Genomic DNA, 25,033 nt, shown 5'->3' on the forward strand with positions numbered 1-25,033 from the left:
GCTAAATATTGTGGCTGAGACATGAGCCGATTAAACGCAGAAATAGGAAACCTAGAAATATAATAAAAACGCTGAATAGTACTCCAGCATCGCGACATGCGGACGTTGGTACGAGTAGGTTAGTCTACAAACGTCGCCTAAAGTAATTGATTTTACCCGGCAGAACAAAGAAGGAAACTCCGCTTTTCAGTTGTCTTAGGCGCAGGTTTTTTGACAAACAATGACCTTTCAGAGGTCAAATTGCTGTCAAGAATATGAATTGGCTGCTTCGCAGCAATAAAGATCATGCTATGCTGATATTATCCCCATTTTCCGTGTTAAAACAACAATTTTTAATGATTTAGTGATGGTTTCTGCCTGAGAAATGCCTGAAATCCTAAACTTTAAAGTCTGATTTCTCGAATATTGTTCTTTAAACAGCTGTATGTTTAAACTACCGTAACTTCATAACGAAATGTCGGATTTACAGTAAATGATTCTTTTACCATTTTATAGCTCCCATAATTACTGTTTAACCCTGTATTAATAACTAAAAATCAATTGTTGTGACGAGTGACTGGTTTGGCTTGTCTTTGCCACATATGGTCATGATGACATCAAATCATGACCATATATACATATCATGGCTTTATATGGTCATACAACAGTTTTTTGTCAAAGAAAATGTTATAGAGTAGACAGAGCTTTAGAATGTGAGTATTATAGTATCTTAACTCAAGTACCATCAACTCCATAGTTGAGTACTATAAAATTTGAGTATTACTACTTAACGTAAAGTGAATATACTACTTAATGTAAATATCATAACAAACAATCACATTCTCTACATTACAAGATTACTGAGGAGTCTACAACTTTACCTATTTTGTTAAATTCTTATGTCTCTTAATACACTTGTGGGGTCAGGTGACACAGGTGAAAGGTTATATAAGGGATCATAAATGATTCAACCCCTTCCCTTTTAATGATCTTTCATAAGATTTCTATAGTGAGTTTTGATGAAAGCAACGGGTCAGGATGAATGAGTGCTGGGAGGACTTAGACAGGTGTTTGATTTCTGTTGTCATGACAACGGCACTGCATGTCATCAATCAACTGTCTTTTGGAATGACAGCTTTATCCATGAGGCTTGTGCAATGGTAAAATATTAATATCAAGTCAGGCCCTGTTTATTGATTTATTCACACTCTGTGACATCTAAGTTTTAAAGAAACCTGTAATGTGGGTCGTATCAATTGTTGATTTGAGAAGAAAATAACAATTCATAATTCAATACAAATGTGTTTTCTTCTGGAAAGTAATAAGGTTTCAGGCCTATTATTTAAAAAAAAAAAAAATAGGCTCCCAGCAGGACCGTGTGTGGCCCACAGTAATAAGGTACTTAAGATGACACATGACCCATCATGCACCTCCACCAGATTTACCCTTTCAGCCCTTTAACTGCCAGCTGACAACATAGTGCCTTTGCCCCGAGGGGGCATAGACACAAAAACCAAAGAGGTATATAAAACAGAAGAAAAAATTTAATATCGGAAATAAATTAACATTTGTTGATTTTATGGGTCGTCCACGCACCCATTCTCCATTTAAAAACAGGCAATTTTGCTCTATATTTTGTATGCCACTGTAACTTTATGTTGTAATTGTATTTAAATAGATGCTAAGTAAAGTAAAGTCGATAAAATTTATATTACACTTAAAGGAATCAACAGTAATCCCTTAAAGCAGGCTCCGGAAGAAAACAATTTTTTGATATGTTGTACTGTACAAATTATTTTTCTAAGACACAAAAAGCATATTTGATGAAAAGCTTGGGGACGGTTAAATGAGATACGGATTTTTGAATATTTAAAAACTGGTCGAAAAAGTTGCGTAACCGCTTGGTTTTGCACCTCCCACCCCAGTATTTAATTATTCAAAAAAGTGTATCTCATTGTGCCTTAAACTGCCGATAAACAGTGCGGTGTTGGTTTGGTTTGGTTAGTCATCTAGAGTTAGTCTAGGTTCATGGTATAATTTCTTGTACGTTTCCTTTCGTTGTTATCAAGAGTTTTTTGTCAAATATGCTTATTTTTCCTCCAGAGCCATAAAGAAATCTACTAAAAAATTATGTTTTATATTTGAAACAAGTTTGTTGGTTGCACTTTAAGGTTGCTGTTTATTCCCACTGGGAAACTGAAAATTCATGATCATAACAACAGCATTGTTCTCTTATTAATTCAATATTTCAGATTTATTCCCTCCATAAATCATTGTACCTAATATTTTAAAAGGAAAAAGCCACAAAACAAAATTCAAACAATTATTATCCTACCTTCTGCATCCACTCCTTCAAGATCAGTTCGTTTTTTCTTCAGTAAGTTCAAACACTGTCGTATATTCTCAGCCTTCTGTGCTCGTATTATTGGTTTTGGCTGTATACCTGGTATTTTTTCATTTGCTACAAAAAAAACATGATTATAAATAAAAAATAAATACAATTCTCTGAAAGAAATCTTCATAATACTATTTAAAAAATACAAAATTATTGTCACATTCAAGATTGATTTTTTGATACTTAAAAAAATTCTAGTACTGCAGCGTTAAACACTTTCAATGAATTGCAATAAAACTTGTATTTAATGAGCAAAATTTGCAGCTTGCTTAAGGCCAAAACAGACAGTGATGTAGGACGCGGCCAGATGCAATTTTTTTTGTTGTGTCAGGTCTGTCCCCAAAGATAAATTGCGCCGGACTATATCGTACGAAGATAAATCGCATCGGCTACATCGTACGGCGCTGAATTGGTCTAAAGGGCCTGTTTCTACTGGAAAGAATCGCTTTTATTCTCGCAGTAGAAACGGGACCAGTTTGAAAAAAGTGATTTAAAAAAAATTGATTAAAAACACGCAATGGATAGCGTGTTTGAACGGCAAATAACCGATTTTGGCTGTGCCCCTTTTAGCTGCAACACAAAAAAAAGCGATTATCAGGTGAAATGTGACCTCCGGGTCAATCACTGCAAAGACTAGATCGTATTAGGCGCAAACTTTAAAAAAAAAATTTGTTGTCTTGTTCATGTCCTAGGCCTACAAGCTAAAAACGTCAACAAACATGAGGAGTGACAAATTTGTTTTGTAATTATTTTGTGTGGGGGGGGGGATATTGGGCCTAGGACTCTCCGCTCTTTTGGGCCTACTTGTTTGGTCGTCGTTCATAATTGTGCCGATGAGCACAGCCAAAAACATTTGCCTTCTCGCCCCACACCGTATCTTACTCCTAGTCATCATGACAGGAATGAGAAAGGTACTATATCCTATACAGTAGGAAAACAACGTGTTGTACAAACAAAATGGTGACGTAATTTCCAACACGAAAACCGAAAAATCAAAAATGCAGTTGCAACGCCAGCAGGCTGTCTGGTACTCATTAAAAAAACGGTTTTAAAAAATCAATTATTTTGTGTTTATCAGTAGAAACACACCCTTAGTGATACAAAAAATAACCTAGCAACACAACAACAGGTGACAACAATAATTTAACACTTCTAAAAAATATCAATGACAAAAAACGTCTCATACCTTCAGACATCTCCAAAAGCAACAGAAATGATGAATGGTATTCAAAGCAATGCAAGACAAAACTAAAAGCCAGTTTTTCTTGTTTTCCACTATTACTATATTTTCTACGCTGAACTCTGATTCCTAGCTCATTAGTCAAACATCTCAATAAGTCTACTACTGAATTATCTTAGCACTAGTCGGTGAAGAAGCGAAGGAAATGATACAAACAATGGACACACACAAAGTAGGCAAGATGCTCCTTTGTACTATTCTTCCTATGCAGCAAATCCCTGTTTTTGCATTTAAACATGAAAGCTATTTTATGCTTTTTTCATTTGATCATGCCTAGCGTCATACTATTATATGTGTGATCACTACGATCGTTTCACCATTGACCCCTGGAGATACATTGTTTTCGGAACTGGGGATGATTATATATATATATACGAATGAAAATAAGTTACTCTTACAGGATAAAGGCATGTTTACACGATAACGATAAAAAAGCTAAAAAGCAATTGTTCATATAGAAAATAAAAGAAATAATAGAAGTTTGTACACTAGAACAATTCGATAACAATTTACCAGTTATACGATAACAACATATTTTGACAAATGACAGATGACGTCATAATCATGGAAAAACATTAAAATAGCAGTAGTAGCAACGATTTTATCGTTTTTCCATGATTATGACGTTATCTGATTTAATTTTTAAAAATATTTTTATATTTTGTTATTGTATACACGATAAATCGTTATCGAATCGTCCTAGTGTAAAAACTTCTTATAAGTATAAGCAGGCTTTTAAACCATGTACGTAGTATCAGAAAATATCCTGTAATATTGTCAGGATTTGAACCTGGAACACTGGGATTAGAAGTCATGCATTCAAACCACTAACTTTCAGCCACACATCAATCTAAATTGTAATGTCTCTGTCAGATCCTGTCAGGACTTCATTAAATACCTCCTCCCCTTTTCATCGACTCAGCAACAAACCTGCACAAAAACGATTTTGAAAGAGTGGTATCGAGCCATGAATGGGTTGCAGAATAATGTTTATTGATCTCTTAAAAAGATTGGAAGGAGTCATGACCCTGGAATGGACTCCATACAAAGAAGAGGAACTTGAATGAGAAGAGTGCAATTTGTGGATCAATACCTTAATCCTCGCTATCTGAATTCTAATAGGGTACATCATGTACATGGTACCTTTTGGGGGCTGAAATTAGAATCTGTACTCTACACAAGATTTGGACCAAAACAATACAATATAATACAAGACTCTATTCGCTATTTACAGACAAAAATAATAAATCATTATTTATTATGACAGAAACACAAACCACAATAACAAAAAATATGTTTTTCTCAAAAATATTTTAGTCCTATCATTTTTATTTTAATGACTAATGGAGACTCTTCTCCATACGACTATCATAAATCCTTAAAGAAACTGTTTGAAATCAGTGATAATACTAACATTTTAACTGTTTAAAAGTCCAAGAGATGATTTAAAAAAATAAATAAATAAAAATAAAAAAAATACATGAATCTAATTTAATAGACCAATATAATCAGAAAATCTCTATTGATTTGATGTCTACATCCACTTTGTAGGACAAAAGTGGATGTAGACATCAATTGATGTCTACAACCACTTTTGTCCTACACTTTTAAAGATAATAGTTAGTTGGTTAATGTTTACGCTAATCCCCTATTGTTGTATAATAAGCTTCCTGGAATACAGTAACTCTTGATCAAATCAATTGAAAACAATGCAGATCACGGTTACCGTTATCGAAAATTGATTTTCGTCACATTGATCTCTTTAATATCACGCAATTACTTCTTGCATATTCAAATAAAAAGAACTATTAACTCCATTTAAATCCAGAAAACGACAGATGCCTTGCACCGATGATAGAGGTCGCACTCCACTTAGCGACCGGAACTGACAACATCCGCAGTTCATTGTCTGATGAAGTGTAGCTGACAGCACACAAAATCTTGCAAGTATGTAGGCCTATAATTTATTGAGCTTTAGAAAAAATGATTTCGATTTATAACTCCATTGGTTGCTACTGTACATTCTTATCCTATTCAAATATAATACAATAACACTTCTTGCAGAATTCAAAAAGTACATCACATTTTGAATGATTTTGCATCATACAAGAATTTAAATAGGAGGAATCACAGAAGGTCTGACATAAAAAAAAAATCATATTTATTTGTTAAATATAATAGTAGATAGAGTTAATCTGGTAGACAAATGAAATTAAAACACTGGTGGCAATTTATAGACATATGAAGCCAGTCTATGCTGGCTTCATCAGTCCATTGTTTTGTACTACATCTGATGAAGCCAGCGTAAGATTGGGCTGGCAAAACAAATGTCAATAGGGCTGGCTAAACAGGTGTTAAAAGTTGCAACCAGGGGGTTGCCAAGAGGGCCACAAGAAGACCACCAATAAATATGTTACCCAAAATCCTAACATTGTTTCATGAACAATATTAGCACATTCAACTTCATTCAATCATCCTATAAAATCTACCTTTCAGATTTTAAGTAAAAAATAAGGACATTAATGTTTATAAAGGAGAGCATAAATCGCTTTTTCTTTTTTTTATTCCTACAGGAAAACAAGAATTTGATTTAACAACACCCCTGGGGAAGACAGTCAGAACAACATGACAAAAATCAGTCATGTGATGATAACAGAATCTGGCAAAGGATCTGATTGGACCAGCTAATACTGGCAACATAATATTGAAAATAAAAAGAAATACAGTAGAATCCCTAATAAGGGGACCGCTTCAGGACCAAAATTAGTGTCCACTTAACAGGGGTCTTGAATAGGAGTTGGCCGTAATGTTAAAAAGGCATACTCTCCCTTGTTTCCTGGTCAAATGAGGGGTTTCTTCACAGAGGGGGGATTCGTCCGAGCCCCTTGAACTCCCCCTTCCCCTGGATCCGCCACTGGGTTTATAGTAGAATAGGAAAAATTCAGCTGCTTACAGCAAGGTCCCAATTCTTGGAAGAAGCCACTTGTTCCAGGAGATAGTTAAATGATTTTTCTTCATCTGATTGTGTTTTGCTATGCATCGTGATACTCATCGTCAGCTGACTTCAGGGGGCAACTGATAATAGTATTAGTAAAGTTATATTTCCCAACCTATTTCTAATATTATACAATATGTGTTGCTAAAGATTAAATACTTTTCCAGGGTGAAGACTATAGAGTATGTTTACATCACTATTTTATCACAATGATATAACACAGTGTCCTAAAGAAATAATGTTCAGAAGTTCTTTAATAACTCAAACCAAAATACTGGTAAGAGAATAATGGGTATTATGATGGTTGACATAAAACTTTTGCAGATGTTAGACTTAATAACATAAAATAGTCAACCTATTTTAATACCTGTGTTTTAGTATTATCATGGACATAAATGAAATGCCAAAAAAATCAATACACATTATTGGGCTAATGTAAAATATATTACCTAGCTGGCATACATTTACTTGGACATCATCAATGTTTATTGATTATAATGGTGGATAATTACTCTTGATTTATCTTGAGCATTAATATAACCTTGGGCCCATTTAAAAATTCCTGTCCAAGGTGGGGGTAACAATGGATTGCAAAACTGTATAGAAAATACATGATACTGCGTAAGATGCAGTAATTAGTAACTAATTAACACAAGTGAATGACCTTTGATGTTAATGTCAAAAGACGACTAATACCCAATTCACAATAGGGTCTGTGCCGTTACAAATAATTGGGAGACGTTGATTTTAGGCTTGGTGTGGAGTTGCTGAGAAGTTGAGTGGTCAAGTAGTTAATTCAGGGGTGTTGCTACCTATAGCCATAATATTGGTGCTGGTTTAAGTAGCACATTAAATGTCTATGTTTCTAGTAAGGCAACATGTCTTAACACATAAGGCCAGGTGTAAACAACTGGCTTGTGTACACTTTAAAAAACCCAGTACATCTTTCAAGACAAGGACGAATAGTCCAAACTGCAAAAAAGTCCAGGTAACAAATTGTCTACCACCCATTTTAACTGCCATGAATACAGATCTACTGCTGCAGCGAATACATAACACAAACATAATTAAGAAGCCTGGCTATAAATACAATCACATACTTGCCTTGCTCTTTTATTCATTGGTATATTGGACTGAATTGTAAAGGAAGTTACATAAAGATAAATAATTTAACTGAAGTGTATTGTAAGAATTTAATAGTTTACTTTACATGATGCTTCTATAACACTCAGATTAACGATGGCTCAAGTATAACAATACCTTAAAAGCTAGTATCAGTAGTTAACACATAAGACGCCAGGCCATAAATACCGAAAAAAAACCTAATAGCCTGTCTTTCTACTTCACATTTCAGCATCATAAACTTAATGATCTCCGGGTAGAGTTTTCCAACTAACTCAATAAATCGGGTTTAATGTATGACGCGTTTATTTTCACAAATGGTTGCAATTTCAATAACTAATCCCTGTAGTTTAAGATACAATAGCTGAAAAAGTACAGTATTACAGTTCGCTAGAATGATATATAGGATATATTTCAATCATGTAATTTAATATTCAAAACATTTCTTGATCGTAAAGCGGTAGGTAATCTATCATTCCATTTCCGTCATGACTTATCCCAATTTCTATCCCAAAGGGAAACGCACTTACAAACACACTTTGTTTTGGCTTACTGTATTCTTTCAATCAAAAAATGCATAATAAATCGATAATGGGTAATTTAATATCATATTTGTTTTCAATGTTGTAGCGAGTGAATCTTGATTGATAACTTTTGTCTCATCTCCTGGCACAAATAGACAGCCACTGATTATGTTTTAACTCACAGTTTAATTGTAATTGGAAATTATACAATTCATAAACTATATGGTAAGCCTTTTCTTTAACAGCTAAATATATTCCTGTCAATGTCTAAAAAATAGTATATTTTGTCAACTTTCTTTAGCTTACAGTTTTTGTTTATAAATTTAAGTATGCCAATAACGAACTTTATTCAATATCTATCATTGTAATTGAGTTTGTCTTTATTTATGTTTTTATGGTTAATTGATATTCATTGGAATTTCTTAATATTGTTTTTATTTTATTTAGATTATATAATTATATGTTTAGTTTAAAATATATCTAAATATAATTGAATTATGTAACTGATATTTTACATTATTGGACGCAATAGGGAAATAAATAAAATTAGATATTTACCATACAAAATACTATTTCCATTTGTTTGTCAAACAACTGAGTTTAGTCATATTATGCAACCACAAACAAGAACAGATAAGAAGTGTACAAACTGAAGTAGCCCTCGAACAACCTGGCCCTGGACCTGCCTTTTGAACACTGTTACTGTTTTGAGTCAGCCAGACATAGGCCTAAGCCGGCCCTGTAACTGCATACTGTAACTGAATGGGCTTTTAATTCACTGTATTCACATCCAAAAACCAAAAACAAAAAACACACTTAAAGTACTTAAAATATAAATGCAAGAAGGGCAAGTAATTTTATAAGTCTGGGAATTGAACCTTGTCTAATCAGGTGTAAAGAGTATGTGTCACATTAAAGGGTCATTTTAGAAGTTTTGATCCCAAGAATTCTATTTATTGAAGGACATAACTCTTGTGTAATGAAATTCTGATTCTTTATTACTGTATAATTTACAGGGGTATTTTTGTAACTGTTGTTACATTAAAAAACACATTTTCTCTAAGAATGAGTAATTTTAATAATGTTAAACTTTAGTATATAGCACAAAATGCTGGAGCAATTGTTTAATACTAAAAATATATAAATTAACCCTAAATTCCTTTTTTGCAATTCCTACATTTAGAAAAAACCTTGCTACAAAAATGGTATTGTAAAAAGAAGGTATTTGTTGTGTTAATATGCAAATTGTATCAAAATATATTTAAAATACTAATTTTTAAAAAAAACTGACACAGTCTAAAAAGATGCAGATTCATTTAATAATGTATTGATAATGGCCGCTATAAGTTATTAATACATATTTTCATATTGTAATTTTTGTATGTAAGCAAAGAATTTCCCAAATAAGATTGATAAAGTTTTTATCTTATCTTATGCAAACAACCACTTCATTTTGATATATTAGGCAAGACTTTTTTTATAACTTGTTTAGCGATCTTTATGTCTGAAGGATCTTCTGAAAGAACTTCAGAAGGAAAAAAGATTATAAATTACAGTTCTGGCAAAAGCATCTGCCAAAACTGTGTGCAAGTACCACTTTATGTAATCATAAAGTTAATCATGAAAGTATACTGTATAGTGGAATAACTGAAGAAGCTTACTGTAGCTCCATGGTACTGTAAACTGTTTGTACTGTAACACTATCTTGCTCCTGTATAATAATATGTAATACCTCTAACATTTCAGCAGGGAGGTGGTCAGTAACTTAAAATGGTTCAGTACTTACAGCTGATGTTCGCTTTGGCTTTGCTTGCTTTATTAGATCCCCCAGGTGGGTACTAAAGGTATCTTGTCATTTCCTACACTGATTGGTTACAGGTAAGCTAACAAATTATTCTTTATTTACCTGAAACAGCCATTCTGATCACACTCTGTTTGTCTCACACACGACCTTCTGTGTAGGGGTCAGTCATTTGAAACCTTCCCTCTAAACAACAGTATCCATAGTAACCAAATGCCTACTAGGCACAATTTTGTCATTGGGTATAAAAGAGGCTTGTAAACACCAGATTACAATTCATTAGAAATTGTTATTTTTCTCACCTTGAATAAAATACTTTTGACTAACAACTCATCTTTTTGTAGTACTATTAAACAATGCTCCTCTATATTGATGTATGCTAATAATACATCAGATTCAGACTGCATGTTTCTATTCAGGTTTTCTCCAATATATTTTCTTTTGATTGAACTAAATCTCAAATCTTTAATTTGTGATTTGAAATGCGGCAAAAAGGCAACTTAACACTATTGCCTCAAGGTGGATCATTTAATAAAAGTATTAAGTCTACAACAAGTGAACCAGGTCGTATCGGTCTTAGATCATCTAAAGATAATTTGCGCCTGACAGTACCTATCTCCAAGACATCATTTGGTGATAGTGCGTTTTCTGTTATTGGACCAAGGCTATGAAATAGCACTCCTTATGAGATCCGCCAGGCTCCCAGTGTTCAAATCTTTAAAAAATAACTTAAAACGTATCTGTTTCCTAGTAAGTAGTTTTGTATATTTTAACGGTAGTTTTAAGATTTCTGTACACTTTGAACTTTGATATATACAGCGCTTTGATCCTTTTGAATAAGCGCTTTATAAATGCAAAATAATAAATAAATAAATAAATAAACTGGTTGCACTCTGTGTAAACAGGTTAAATAATAATAATATATTTCATTTTATTTCAAATATAAGAAATTCCAGTGAGAGGCGTGTCAACAGGTGCAAGCGCCTACAAACCAACACATTCTCATAGAATACAATATTATAATACTGTAATTATAATGATAATAGTAATAGTAATAATAATAACCACAACAATAGCAACAATAAAAATAATAAAATTTAAAAAAAATTATAAACCACATTACAAAGACAAAACATAACTTGACACCAGCTCTAGTCAGTGCCAAAGAAGACGCTAAAAAAATAAAATTTAAAAAAAGAAGAATCCTTAGGTAATTTAGGACTGAAAATATTCAACTATTATGAGAAAATTCCAAAAGGTTGTAAGCACAAGTCTAGTTTTGCTTGATTATTATTGCCTCTCTTTACATTTCACATGCAAGGAAATATTATAGAAATCATCATGTTTCGTTGCCATAACAATGAATTAGGCAGGGTTTTTTTTTTTAGTTGAAAACAATAAACAACATTGCAACAACATTACATTATCTAGGCTTATTTCAAGCAGACCAGCTGCCTGTTAATTCATTACTCTTAAATTCAGTCATTTAAATGGTAATGTTTACAATTTTAACAACAGTACATTTAATAGCTATCACATTTACGTTGTCAGGTAGAAAGTGGCAGTGCCAGTGGGGTCAGGGGGGCTAAAGTTCCCCGTAGGACAGGCCAAGCCCAAATTTGTAATTACTTAGACCAAAATGAGTGACTATTTTTTAATTTACAAAAATTATTTGGCCCAAAACATATGAAAAGCTTATATGGGGACAAAAATTACCTATTTTTTTTAGAGGGTAAGGGCTAAGAACCTGGGTCCCTACAAAGACCTTTCCCCCCAGACCATGCAAATTATCATCAGAGATGTAACCAACTTGAGCAAAAACAGGCCTTTGCTCAAAAAATGAAAAATTAGATTATTAGATATTTAGAATCTATGTCAAAAGCTAATTGATGCAAAAATTGTTAAAACCAGACAAACAAATGACAAAGACATATATGATAATTTATATTTTTAGTCCAACATGTATTAAGATGGTCAATACATGGAAATTTTAGCTGATTTGTCGTCTAAACTATCGTTTAGACGACAAGCTCCAGATTTTGCCAAAGTCGGTCACAAACTGTCTGACCCAACCCAATTTTAGCTTCCCACTGGACTAATCCTGGTGCCACCTCTGACCGCAGACTGTATAATGCTAAAAGCTTACAACATGCTGCAATTAATTTGGTATTTATTCATTCATTTTAACATATAGTAGTATGCCTTTATATCGGCAGCACCCAAAAATGTAGTGCGACCTGCTTAACTACGTTTAATACAACTAAATGGAAATATCAGTTAAACAAAGAAAAAGGAAAATTAATTGAAGGAAAACATTTGAAATATAAGGGGTGAGTATACATTTATATACATACAGTACTTACTGCATGTTATGGGCACTCCAAAATAAATATAAAAAAAAAAAACTTACAGTAAAAAAGGTAAGGTCAATGGCAAACAAACAAGAGTTGAAAAAACGTACAATTAACATTATTTGTTAAACATTTTTTAAACAATCCAAGTATCATACTTACTTAATATTTCCACAAGATTGACAAGGATTAGACTTTCAGATACAGCTTTTCGGAGGTCATTCACTGGCCGAAATTTGTGTCGTTTTAATACCTTATTGACCCATGATGTGTGTTCCTAAAATAAAGAACAAACACTTTGTTCAAATTGACTTCTTGGCCAATGAAACAGAAAATATCTCATTCACAATACCAATAGGTAAACACTGAATACTTAAGAAAGTTAAGCAAATACTTGGGATGGATTTAATGCATGATATTGGGCCCGATCTTGTCAATTGTAAGTCATTAGTAGCGTAGTTCAGATTACTAATGAATTGAAATCAATAGCTTGTTCCAAGATGATGACAGAAAAATATCCTGTTATTTGAATTGTGCAATGAAAATGATGATGACGATGATGAGGATGGTAATGTCTACCTTTTCAAATACAAAAATAGGATTATTAATCATAATTCATGGTTAGATGATAAACTCTACGCGCTTAAGTCATGCCACAAGAAAAACAACAAACAGAATTAAATACAAGATCGATTTATTGTCATTGTGCACAACAAGGTTCACATGAAATTCAGGTTCCATTGCTTTCATAAAAAAAAGAACTATAAAAAAGAACATTAAAACTTAACTAAAAAACGAGGTGGTTACATAAATATGACAAAAAAAGCAAATAACATAGGTAAGTTATGGCATATATGTACAGAACATATAGTGTGAAGCTAGGCTTCACACTACATGAGAGCAGCAAGCAATAATTGTGAAAATCATATTAAAACAGAAAAAAAAAACTATATAGTATATAAAGTAGCTGGTACTAAAAGCTACGAAGAAAAAACAAATTTTAATATGTACAAAGGAATGTTAAAACATAGAACTGGTGTTTGGAGAACAGGAACAGCTAATAAGATACAGATATTTAACATTTTAAAACTGGTGGAAAAAGTACTATTATTAAAATACTGTTTGGTTATCTGTACCTCTGTGGCTACACATATTTTCCACAAAACAGTGAATGGAGTAGAATGCCGACAAATATAACTCACCTCTAAAAGTTCTTTATCAAGAAAAACTAACTGCTTTTCTTTGCGAAGACGTGAAAATGTTCGGTTTAACTTATTCTGCATCGTTAATTAACAAATCCAGAGACTGGAACGACTTAAGTTAAGGTCTGTGTGATATACTGATTGTGTACGACTAACTTTCAAAGTATATTTGAAGCCATTTCAGTTGAATAGTAGTAGCAATATTGGCACCTTTCCAACAAAGTGGTAACTAACAGCAAGGAGTAGAATAATATGCAACACACACCACGATGCTGCTGCAAGTTGTGAGCAGTTTTATATCATATAATAGCTTGCACAAGTAGGTAAACTATTACAGTACTCTAACCATATGGCCACACCAATTTAATATCATGTTACTCTAAACTTTGTTGGTCAATAACCTGGTAAATTTTATTAATTAGTCATTCTTGCTCACAGTCTGTAGATTATTTTTGAAGTAATTCCAAATAGATAAGGAATGATAATTTGCAATACGAGAATAAATGAGAATCTAAGTAATTATAATTAGTCAAGTCACTTGATTACGATCACCTGCTGACAAAGTCATTTTTCCTTTACATTATTTATAGATTCTAGTAATCTCTATTAAACCCTTCGCATTATTCATTTCGGTTACAAGTTTCATTCGTGCATATATAAATAAAACATAAATTAAGAGCTTCCATCATGCCTAATTAAATTAAAATCCTTCATAAATCGTTTTATCAACTGTGTCAAATATATAGGGACAAGGTAAGTTCTAATATCTTAATAATTTTAATTAAATGCATAATTTTTGTTACTGTACAAATTTGAAATGTTGTGGCTTAATGGAATATTGTAGGTATATAACATGGCAAACTTTTCTTGTTAGATATACTAGATGCTTTGAAACACAACCAGAATTCTATATTAAAACAATACTTTTGTTTTGTGTGGCCTCTATAATCTGATCTGGCTGATCAGTTAGCTTGTACCTAAATCTGATTTTAAATGGAGGTTAAATTGCTAAGTGACTGGTGTTAACTTCTGATTTTTATCTACTGCAGTATGATGTTTGGATAATGACATCAAACACCAACCAATAAGAATGAAGATGTTAAACTATGAACTAGTTATAGAAACAGATGTAGTCAGAACAAAAACATCTATATAGTGACTGTACTACTGTACAACAAACAGTGTATGGTAAGAATGGCCCCAGTAAAAATGGCCCAGGGAAAAATGGCCCCAAATGACAGGTAGGTAAAAATGGCCCCAATAATAAAATTCTGTATTAAAACTGATTTTTTTAAATCATTATGCATTTTTTGTAACTGAAATAATTTAATTTTTAAAAGGAATCTAACATCAAATAAATTGCCATTTACATTTTACTTTTTGCAGGAATTACATATTCAATGATAAAATATTCAAAAATTAAAAAAAAGCCATGAATAACACTTTTTTTTTCATTTAAATGTTAAAAAATAGCAACAACATAATCAATAAATCAACATAAATCATGCATTTATTAATACTAAAATAATGTATTAATAATTTTATTTGTGGCCATTTTCATGGAAACGGAATCCCAATTTTCTAGAAATTCAATCCGGGTATTGGTAAACCCCACAAATAATGGGTTGATATGAACATCAAATTATTATTTCTTTTTTAACAAATAGAGAGTTCTACAATCATAAATAAAGGGTTTGGATGGGGTTTGCAGTGTGTTTGGAGGTTTGTGGTGTATTTGCAAGTATTTTTTCACAAAAAAAAATCAACATTTTAACCAAAACATAGGTTCTTATGAGTATTTAATTTTCTTATTGTGTACCAAGTGAGTCAATCACAATTGAATTGTTTGGTTTTCTACAGTGTTTTGGAAAGTTTGTGGGATTTAGCAATACAATTTAATTTAATTTTTTTTAAATTTAATTACCCTACCCTCACAATTACATGCCATTTTAATTCTTAGCATAATTGCCATATTTACATAACTATGTATAGTATGTCAGTTTACATTATTTAGTATAGTTTTAGGCACTTAAATTTAGTTGGCAGGGAGTAAAAACCAAGTATGCAATTAAATAAGTTGCTTAAATAAATGTATTCCTAATTATTTAGTTTACTTTAAAAACAATATTTTATTAACAAATACTTCTTTGAAGTAACTTTAAGCAGAACATTTAATTGCTAAGTTTGTGAGAAAGTAAGCCTCTCCCTTTTCCCATGAACTTGTGATTCAAACACACAATGGATCCACATGTTTTAACTACTGTTTATTTGCATTGTATATAACATGTAAAGTTATTTAATTTGATACTTAACAAAAGTGAATTTTGTGGTTATCTATGAGTTGCATATTTTGGTAGTCATTATGTCATTCTTCTACTATGTAAGTGGAATAACGTTTTTTAAATTTATTTCTACTATCAAAAAATGTTATTCAATGGCCATTGTTTTCTGATAATCTCTCAGTACATTATTTGCATCTGTTGTGTAACTGTATTTGTTAAAAAACAAATACTTTTGGAGACATTTTTTAAAAATCACATAAATTGATCTTATTTTCAAAGGAAAAAATAAAACTTATTTATAAATTTACGATTTTCAACCCTTTTTAAAAAAAATTTATATATGAGGGCAATTTTTAAAATTGATTGATTCAATTCTTGCTTATTACAGTATTTAAATATTTGAAGATTTAAAAAAAAAAATATTTCTATTACTGACTTTTTTCATCAGGGCCATTTTTACCTACTTGTCATTTGGGGCGATTTTTACTGGGGCGATTTTTTTCCTGTTCCATTTTTACCTTACCTGATTTGGATTACTAATACAGACACATGGGTGCATCTATCCAACTTACATGGTCTTTTTTATGGAGTTGTGCTATTAAATATTAAGTCATAATTTTCTTTTAATGGGTGAACCTGGAGGTTAAACGGTACACTTCTAGGAACCATGGATGGACTCTTTCCCACTACGTACTACTGCAAGAATACTATTAATTAGAGAAATGTATATTTAACAATGAGTTTAAAATGAAGTAGCATAGTTAATATTTCAGTATTTCAAACCTAGTTAATTGTGTATTATTCATAATGCAATTTTAAGTTTCTTTGCTTTTACTTTTAATTTGGATGTATTTTTTAGATTCAATCTAAATTTATTTCAAATACAAATTCAATCTTTATCTGTATTTCTTTATTTACAGTATAAACTGAATTGCTTGGGATTCACCAATTGTATATTTTATATAAAGACAATCAAATACATTAAAAAGGACAAGAAATGAGAAACATGGATAAATAAGAAACAGAAAACAAATTAATACACGTTTTACAGAGAATTTACAAATATTTACAAATTTTTAAATTTAAAACAAATAGCAAAAATGAGTGCAATTAATAGGTAATATAAAAATATGTACAAATTTCAAAACAGAATGTGGTACATAAAAAATACGATATAAAATATTTACAAATTTTGTATAAATAAATTTTAAATTTCTTGAAATTATACTTTCTGCACCAAATTAAATGTCTTAAAAAAAATTTCTATAAAATGTTTTTTTAATATTACTTAATTACTTAATTTTTAATATTATACTAAATAATCTTAAAGCAAACCACCATATAATACAAATTAAAATAATTATTCATTGGGGCAAAATAAGTACACCAATTGTACCACAATGCCTTGGGTAAAATGTAACGGCAAAACACCAGAGTTCAGCATCAGTCAATCGATCCTCATCCGTTAATCAAGCGTAATCAAGCAAATTATGATGCTCATGATGAAATTAAGACTTTAAGCAGGTGGAAAAAAAATCTTGGATACCTTCGGGCAGGTTGAGATTTTATCAATATTTTTCAAAGCAGTATTTCAGGAATTTTTTTTGTGAAGGAGTTTCCACCTGCGACGGTTGGTGTAGGAATTAACAATCAACACACAATGACAGCCTTTTCCATGTCAATTGTCATTTCTCTCAATTAATAATTTAAAAATTTAAGCAATATTTTAAACAAATAAATAACTTTCAACACTGAAGTTAATACTGAAAAAAACCCTATTAAAGGGACATCCTAAGGACCAAAATAAGTGTCCCTTTAAGAGGGAACATGAATTGGCCATAATGTTAAAAGATATACTCGCCCTTTCTTTCATGGCCAAAAAGTGTCCCTTTAACAGGGGTGTCCCAAAGGAGGGGTTCTACTGTATACTTTTACCCATTATGCTGTTTTTAAGGCTGTAGTCCTACTATTGTAAAATGGAGCCATACACAGTTGAATATGGGGATACAAAAAAATGCACTAATTAATAAAATATTAATTTGTTGCAATATTGGGAGATTCACATTTAGTGTGCAATATGGAAAAGTTCTGTCCACTATCAAATTTTATGTGATGCCCATATTTGGGTGTACCAATATGACATCATCATACCCATATGGGCCCATAACACAAATTTATCACATAAAATGTTATAGTGTGACCTGAGCTTCAAGATTTTGTAAAGAATAAATTAATGTGTACCTCACATTCTTCTATAACCCACTCTCCACCAACAGAATGCTTTACAGGAAGAGGGTTACGGTTGGCGCTGTACAATACTCGTGGAGAAGTAAATCCATTTTCTTTGCACTTCTGGTTAACCTTGACGGAGTTCACTGTCCAGGACTGTATAGGTTTAGGCTGATACCTAGGCCTAGGTTGTGTCATCTTCACTTGGCTGTTACTGTCAGCCTCTGCACTAGAAAACTGGCTTTTGATGCTGAGGATCTTTCACACCTGTTGAGCCCTACATGAGGCAATTATAATCATCATGGATCTGTTTGCATCATTGTTGTACCTGAAAGAAGATTTTCACACGATTGTCTGTCCCATGAACGTCAGGCAAGTACAACAGTTTACGTTTGAACCTCAAAGAACACTAAGTTCATGAATAGACAGTTTGTATTCTGTTTAATCACACACACTTTTATGTTTGTTTGTTAAAAGTCACTCAAGTGGAACTTTGATTGAAATATGCTTCACAACCATCAGGTTTGTATAACTCCTTTGAAAGTCTGGTACCGTGCAATAAAAAAATCTCTCCAGTTAAAAATAGAACTGATCTTATATGTTTGGTAATTATTTGTTAATAAGGTAGACTGGGAGTGAAGTTAGTGGATTGTAGCTCCACCCATTTCAAAACACCAATCAGATCAAAAGTTAAATGAAAGGACTACTTTGAATACACAATCTAAATAGGCCTTTTCTTCATCTAAACAATACAGAACAGATTAAGGAACAAAAGTAGGAAAAAGTAGAGGGGGCTATTCATTTATAGTAGAGACTATGAAACACAAATTGGGTGAAACTAAACTAATGCATAAATTTTCTATGAAAAAATTATTAAACATTTGCTTTGTCTACTTTTTATCAGTATTTTCACCAATCATAGATAGTTCCATTCAAAATATAAATAAAAAACTAAATTATTATTTTTTAACTGCACATTTACATATGTTATCAACTTTTTAATAAGCGAGTTTTAATTATTCATTCAATTTTTTTTAAATGTTATGGTACAATACAGTATATATATTTTTATTTGTTGAATTAAGATTTCAAATTGCGTTGAACTAAGATTTCAAATTGATTAAGTTTTGAAACATGAATTCAACCAAAAAACTCCCAAAAATAACCTTGCAAAGTGATTAAGAAATATTTAATAGGACCCTATAAATATTAAGGTACTGTAAAGAAAAGTGATCCACTCAATGATACTATAGAGATGACACTACCACTGACCATACAAATTTCAATTGTTTATGTGCAATTGTGAAGTGCACACAAACCAGTATTTACGTGTGTGCAGTGGCGTATCTAAGGGGGAGCACACGCCACTCCAAAAAAGTACTTGCGTTCCCCAGTCGCCAACAAAAAAATCATGCTCAAGTAGTTAAAAATCACCTAAAATAACCTTATTTTGCGAGCTAGCTCCCCTTACCTAATCATCGAGCCCTCCCACTTCACTTTCACACCCCCATCAACCTCCCCATTTCAAGACTCTTAGACGCCACTGCTTGTGTGCAACATTTAACTTAGTATGCTATGAGGGCCTAGATTTATTGACTATATACTACGGAATTGCCACTTGCGTGTCATCTATAAAGTTAGTATAACATGTTAATGGTATATCAATATAAGCAATTTCACTTACTGTAGTAGAATTAGTAATACACTGGTTCTAAAGACTCTTAACTGATAGGCAAGAAATATGTGTATTCTGTTCGGTGCTGACTACACATACAGTGTTATAGTAGCAGCGTATAACCTTATTATTCCACGCTACACGCTGATGGCAATTATAGAAGTCCATTAGCAAGAGCACTAGTGGGTACTTAGCGATGTAGGCTTTCCTCCCAAGTTTATTTTTTTAAATTTCTTTTCTGCCTCTTATATTTACTCCTTCCTTTTTCTTTTTGTTTTCCTCCATAATATCCTCTGTTGAATTACTTCCAATGATTTGTTTGGTTTTCTTCTTCAATCAGGTTGCGAAAAAACAGGAACTTGTTTTTTAAACATAAAACAGGAATGTTGATGCAAAAAACACAACAGAATGGACACCGTACAACACAAAATTATGATTTGTAATTCCCCTCCAAGATCCGGAGGAATGCCACATCACCCTCCAGAGTTTGGATTACTCCAGTCGCCAACTCAACGCACAGACCAACTAATGGCTCTCTTGAAAAATCCAGAACCACCCAGAACCACTTCAATCTGGTCATGGTCTGTACTAAGCGAACTGTCACTGCCTGTGAGAAAGGCTCCCTTGATGTTTTTATCCTATCTTTGCGAAATTCCCTGGTTGTTTGGCTGCATTCGCCCCTAGTGGCATTTTACTTGTTGTTGAACGCAGTCAACTACTCACATCTGGTCCTGACCACTTGAAGAAGAGCAATGCCAATGACAAAGGCAATTTGTTCTACAGGTATGTGATTTTAACCTTTTACCCAAGGGTAGCCAAGTAAAAGATGGGTTTAGTGGGTGGGAACTCCTGCCGAAGATTGGTCAGCGTACTCTAAGCCTCATTTTATCCAGTTGATTTGGCTTGACCGCGCCACATATTGTCTCACCACAATCAATAGTGGCACGCGTGGTACTAGTATACGGAATGACAGCTCTGAACTAGCTTATTTCCAGCCTGCCGCAAGCCTCGTCTAGGCCTTGTGACTATAGGTACAAACTTACCACACCAGCCTCCATAATCCAATTCTGAACACTAAAGTAAACAATGGTGGTGCCAGCGAGGGGGGTGGGCATATGCCAACCCGTCGTACAGGCCTGGACCACTGTCACCCGAAGAACGACCAGGTCGTCAGACCAAAAAATAATAATTTGCCTATCCAAGTAAAGCTATTTTGAATGCCAGTTCCTAACATTGTGGTCTAAATAAAAGCACATTTAGGACCAAATTAGGCCATAAAAACTCCCCCCATGAACCTAAACTATATATATTCCGGATGAAAACTGGCTAAGGCCACCGAGGGGGTGTCGAAATCTAGCGTAAAATCGGCAAAAGGATGATTACATTTTACAGGCAGGATGCAATTTTTATGAATTTGTAGTTCTAGAATGTATGAGTTACAATGCATCTGATAAAATTAGATTCCTGTAATTCTATTGTTCAAAAATTAAGTTGTTTTAACCGGGTATGAAAATTAGCGACTCACCCTAGGGCCTATTTAGTAATAGTAGGCCTACCTAGGGGCCTAGGGCCTAGGCCTAAGTAAGGCCTTACCTTAGGCTACGCTACGCCTGGGCCTAGCCTAGCCCCATCATCATGGAGTTTACAATTTCTGTTACTTGAGAAATAGCTGAAAATATGCAAACAGCGTATTGTTTGATGATGTATTTATTGCTTACCTTATTAAATGCTTTCCAAAAACATCAGAAAATTATTCATTATTCATCATAGTTTTCAATCCCCAATTGGTGGTGCGCCCAGAAACTTTTATGATACTATAGAGGGCGCAGTAACTTCAGCGCGCTAAACAAAATAAAATAACATATAATCGCGTGCTGCGTGTCAGTTCGTTGTCAAGTAAATAACTGCCACGCGTGTAACCATTGCTATGGCTACACATCATTGCTAAACTTTCATATCCAGAAATTAAATTTGGACGTGAACAACAACAGTGAAGAATAGTATTAGTAAAAAATAGGAAATAGGTTGGTCCACAAACATAGCTGTCAGATGATTCGAATAAACACAAGCAAATCTAATGAATACACGTCCTAATGACGCGACGCATGATATTATAACAAAACCAATACAACGGAAAGTTGGATGTCCAACTCTGCGCTTGCTTCCCGTTGGGGAGCGGCAATCAAAAAAGAATCATACCGCTCAAACAAAACCTTTCACAGACTACTTTGAGTCGGAAAGTTTCAACAAATCAGAGGTAATAGTCAAACAGAAGCAACGCCATTCGGAAATAACAGAGAGAGAAAAATATAAGGAACCGCCAAAAGAACCTCCTCGACTTCATTGCAACTTTGATGTTGACTGGTTCTCCGGTTATACTTTTAAATTTCCGCCACCAATATCTATCAAGCCAGGATGCCATCAAGCTCTCAGAAGGCCACTTCCTCTTAGTTTTGGTGTCAATTCCGTTGCAGAAATAAGCGAATGGAGTGATAAGCCATTTAGTACTCTCGATTTAGATTACAAGAAAGCATTCCCACTTCTTCTAAAGCGAGTATCAGAAACTGAGGAGAAGGATTTGGTTTTTGTTCAAACAGAAACCAGACGACACTCTATCGTTACAACTGATTACATGGCGGGAGAGATTTCTTTAAGGAATAATAAGGGGAGAGATATGAAGTTCCAGGTTTTTCCCATGTTTCATGAAGAACATGAATCCAGTTCTTCTGATGTCGAATATCCATCCAGCTATGAAATAAATACAAGTAAAACTGAGTTAACGGATGAAAGTGGCAGAAAAGATGGTTGGCCAGCAGACTGGAATCTGAATGCAAGGCGGTTGTCAATAGCTGGAGCACCAAGAATCCATCAGTCATCCGGTCCACGGATTGTCCGGCGACAATCAATTGATTATGGCGGGTTGCCATTTACATTTCGCCCACCTGTAATGGATACACTTGACGAGGATTCATCTGATGAGAACAAACCAGAATTTAAAAAGGATGATGTTAAGCAACTATTTTGCAATAAAAGTCAAGAGTTTGACGTCAAACATGCGGAAGAGATAATGGCACATATGGACCACAATTTGGAAACGTTGGAGAAATTCCTGCAGAATTATAATTCTGTTAGTACCTCTACAACGCATTCATCAAGCACCTCATTGCATACAATTTCTGATGCAATTATAAACAATAGCAGTGATGATGATGATGATGGAGTTGTCAATGATGTTAATGACATTGACAGTATGCATGATGATGACAGAAATGACAATGACAATGACAACAATTACAGGATTCATAATAATGATCAGGAACAACTGTGAGAATAATGGCAGGCAGAATAAAGGTGAATGCAATCATTAAAATTTGATAACAGGAAACTCAAGAATTAATTAAGCATCTTTATTAGTGATATGATTTTTTGAAAACATTGGCACCTTCATGTATTAATTTCAGCTGCAGTTATCATGGGCAGACCCAGAGATGTCCGAAAGGGGGAGGGGGAGAGGTAATCGAGAGACAATGCTACAGGGGAATTTTTGTTTTCTAGACGACCGGAAATTACCTCAAGATGAACGTCACTATCAACATATTGGTTTATCCATTAAAAAATATATTAGACATATTCTATTATATTTTCTTTACAAAATTAATAATACTCTGAAACACAGATTACATTTTATCATTTTTTTATTGATAAAGTATATTTGATCAGCATCATTGTCATCATCACCACCTTAATCATCATTATCACTGCCATCATCACTGCAATTGGGCCAAACTTGGCCATGTTTTGGAAAAATCAAAAAAATTGGTAGGTCGGAAGAAAAACTTTTTTTTAACAACCAAATATGTGTTTACGCCTAAAATGTAGAAAATACACAAATAATACAACAATTTTGGATTCGCATCGCGTACCATCCAGCAAAATAGGCTGGCCTTGGCCCCGACAAGGCTATTCCAGCTTTATTAGCTCATAAAAAAATATTGTTTTTTTGTCAAAAAAAAAACAAACTAAAATGCCAACCCTTAATTATGTATCATTTGGGTCGGTCAGGTGTGGCCGACACAATAATTTAATTTAAATTTGGCCTTGAGTTTGTCATAATCCTTATCAATTTCATCATTATCATCATCACCACCACCATAATCATCACCGTCACCAATGTCATCATTTCAGTTGTCATTGCCATCATCATCAACAAAATCATAAATATGATCATCATACCGGTAATCATAATCACCATCACCATACTCATCATTCTCACAGACTTGTTGATCAGTATGTAACAGTTAAGGCAATTTCCTTTCTCAGAAATAGTAGGTTCTCCCACTAGAAATTCACTGAGCATTAGGCCTACATATTCCTCTAGAATCCCCTTGCAGTTAACCTCTGCCAACCCCATGTTAATGCCACTGTATATAAGATACATGCAATTCATTATAGCATTACATATTACCCAAGTATCCACCTTCACTGAATCATTGCCAACCCCATGTTAATGCCAGTGTATGCAAGATACATGAAATTCATTATAATTATTTTTGACTGGTATCAATTTCATTTATGGTTTGAAGCTTTTCATTGTAAAAGTAAACGATTTGTAAACAAGAGGGAGAAAACAAACTGGATTTCTTTTGAATAGTTTCACTTTGACTTCATCAGAATCTCAACTTCTTCAATTGGAACTCGAATGTGAAGATCTTTCTCCATTAAAATATCTAAGATGGTTTCCAGTTCATCTGGGAAGAATCTGACAGCATCTAGATACAGAACCTGAAGAGAAATTGTTATTAAATTAAAATACATACAAATGCTAAATATTATTATTTATGATCAGCATTATCATCAGTCATCAATCAATCATCATCATCTATCAAACATTATTCATTATCATTATCAATTATCAACAATTATCATCAATTATAATCATTATCAATTAATCAATCATCCTGACCAGCAATCATTATCAATCAATCATTATTAATCAATTATCAATCAATCATCAGCAATCATCAACAATAAAGGTTTTTGTATTTATAATCAGAAAATATGATAAACTCTACCTATACATTAGACCAAATAAAAAAAAAAATATTGTGTTGTCCACGTCCAACCGAGCCATAATTGTCGAAATTGAGGATTGGCATTTTAGTTTTTTTTTTTTTTTTTTTTTTTTAGTGAGCTAAAAAGGCTGATCTTGCCACAGTAGGCCATGCAACAGTGTTATGC

At 33.1% G+C, this 25,033-nt stretch overlaps 3 protein-coding genes across 5 annotated transcripts in view; 1 reads left to right on the forward strand and 2 right to left on the reverse strand.

Annotated features, from left to right (window-relative positions):
* LOC117115981 overlaps nt 1-18,682 on the reverse strand; it is a 33,041-nt gene extending 14,359 nt beyond the window's left edge. The window contains exons 1-3 of one of the 3 annotated variants that reach the window (XM_033259904.1): nt 18,133-18,682; nt 12,570-12,684; nt 2,315-2,440 (exon numbers count right to left, since the gene is read on the reverse strand). In XM_033259904.1, coding sequence (XP_033115795.1) covers nt 2,315-2,440; nt 12,570-12,684; nt 18,133-18,318 — 427 coding nt within the window. In that variant the 5' untranslated portion in view covers nt 18,319-18,682. Of the gene's footprint in view, nt 1-2,314; nt 2,441-12,569; nt 12,685-13,609; nt 13,890-18,132 lie in introns of those variants that run through there. The other 2 variants (XM_033259905.1, XM_033259906.1) reach the window with 2 other exon arrangements.
* Nucleotides 18,683-18,956: 274 nt separating this feature from the next.
* On the forward strand, nt 18,957-23,523 carry LOC117115983. The gene has a single exon (XM_033259908.1). The coding sequence runs from the start codon at nt 21,873-21,875 to the stop codon at nt 23,121-23,123; it is 1,251 nt and encodes a 416-aa protein (XP_033115799.1). The 5' UTR covers nt 18,957-21,872; the 3' UTR covers nt 23,124-23,523.
* Nucleotides 23,524-23,588: 65 nt separating this feature from the next.
* LOC117115984 (nuclear exosome regulator NRDE2-like) overlaps nt 23,589-25,033 on the reverse strand; it is a 9,482-nt gene continuing 8,037 nt past the window's right edge. The window contains exon 8 of the mRNA XM_033259909.1: nt 23,589-24,577. Within this exon, the coding sequence (XP_033115800.1) occupies nt 24,449-24,577 (129 nt within the window). The 3' untranslated portion in view covers nt 23,589-24,448. The remainder of the gene's footprint in view (nt 24,578-25,033) is intronic.

Source organism: Anneissia japonica, unplaced genomic scaffold, assembly GCF_011630105.1.
Source record: "Anneissia japonica isolate Jap-2015-1 unplaced genomic scaffold, ASM1163010v1 scaffold287743_len2803612_cov181, whole genome shotgun sequence".
Taxonomy (NCBI): domain Eukaryota; kingdom Metazoa; phylum Echinodermata; class Crinoidea; order Comatulida; family Comatulidae; genus Anneissia; species Anneissia japonica.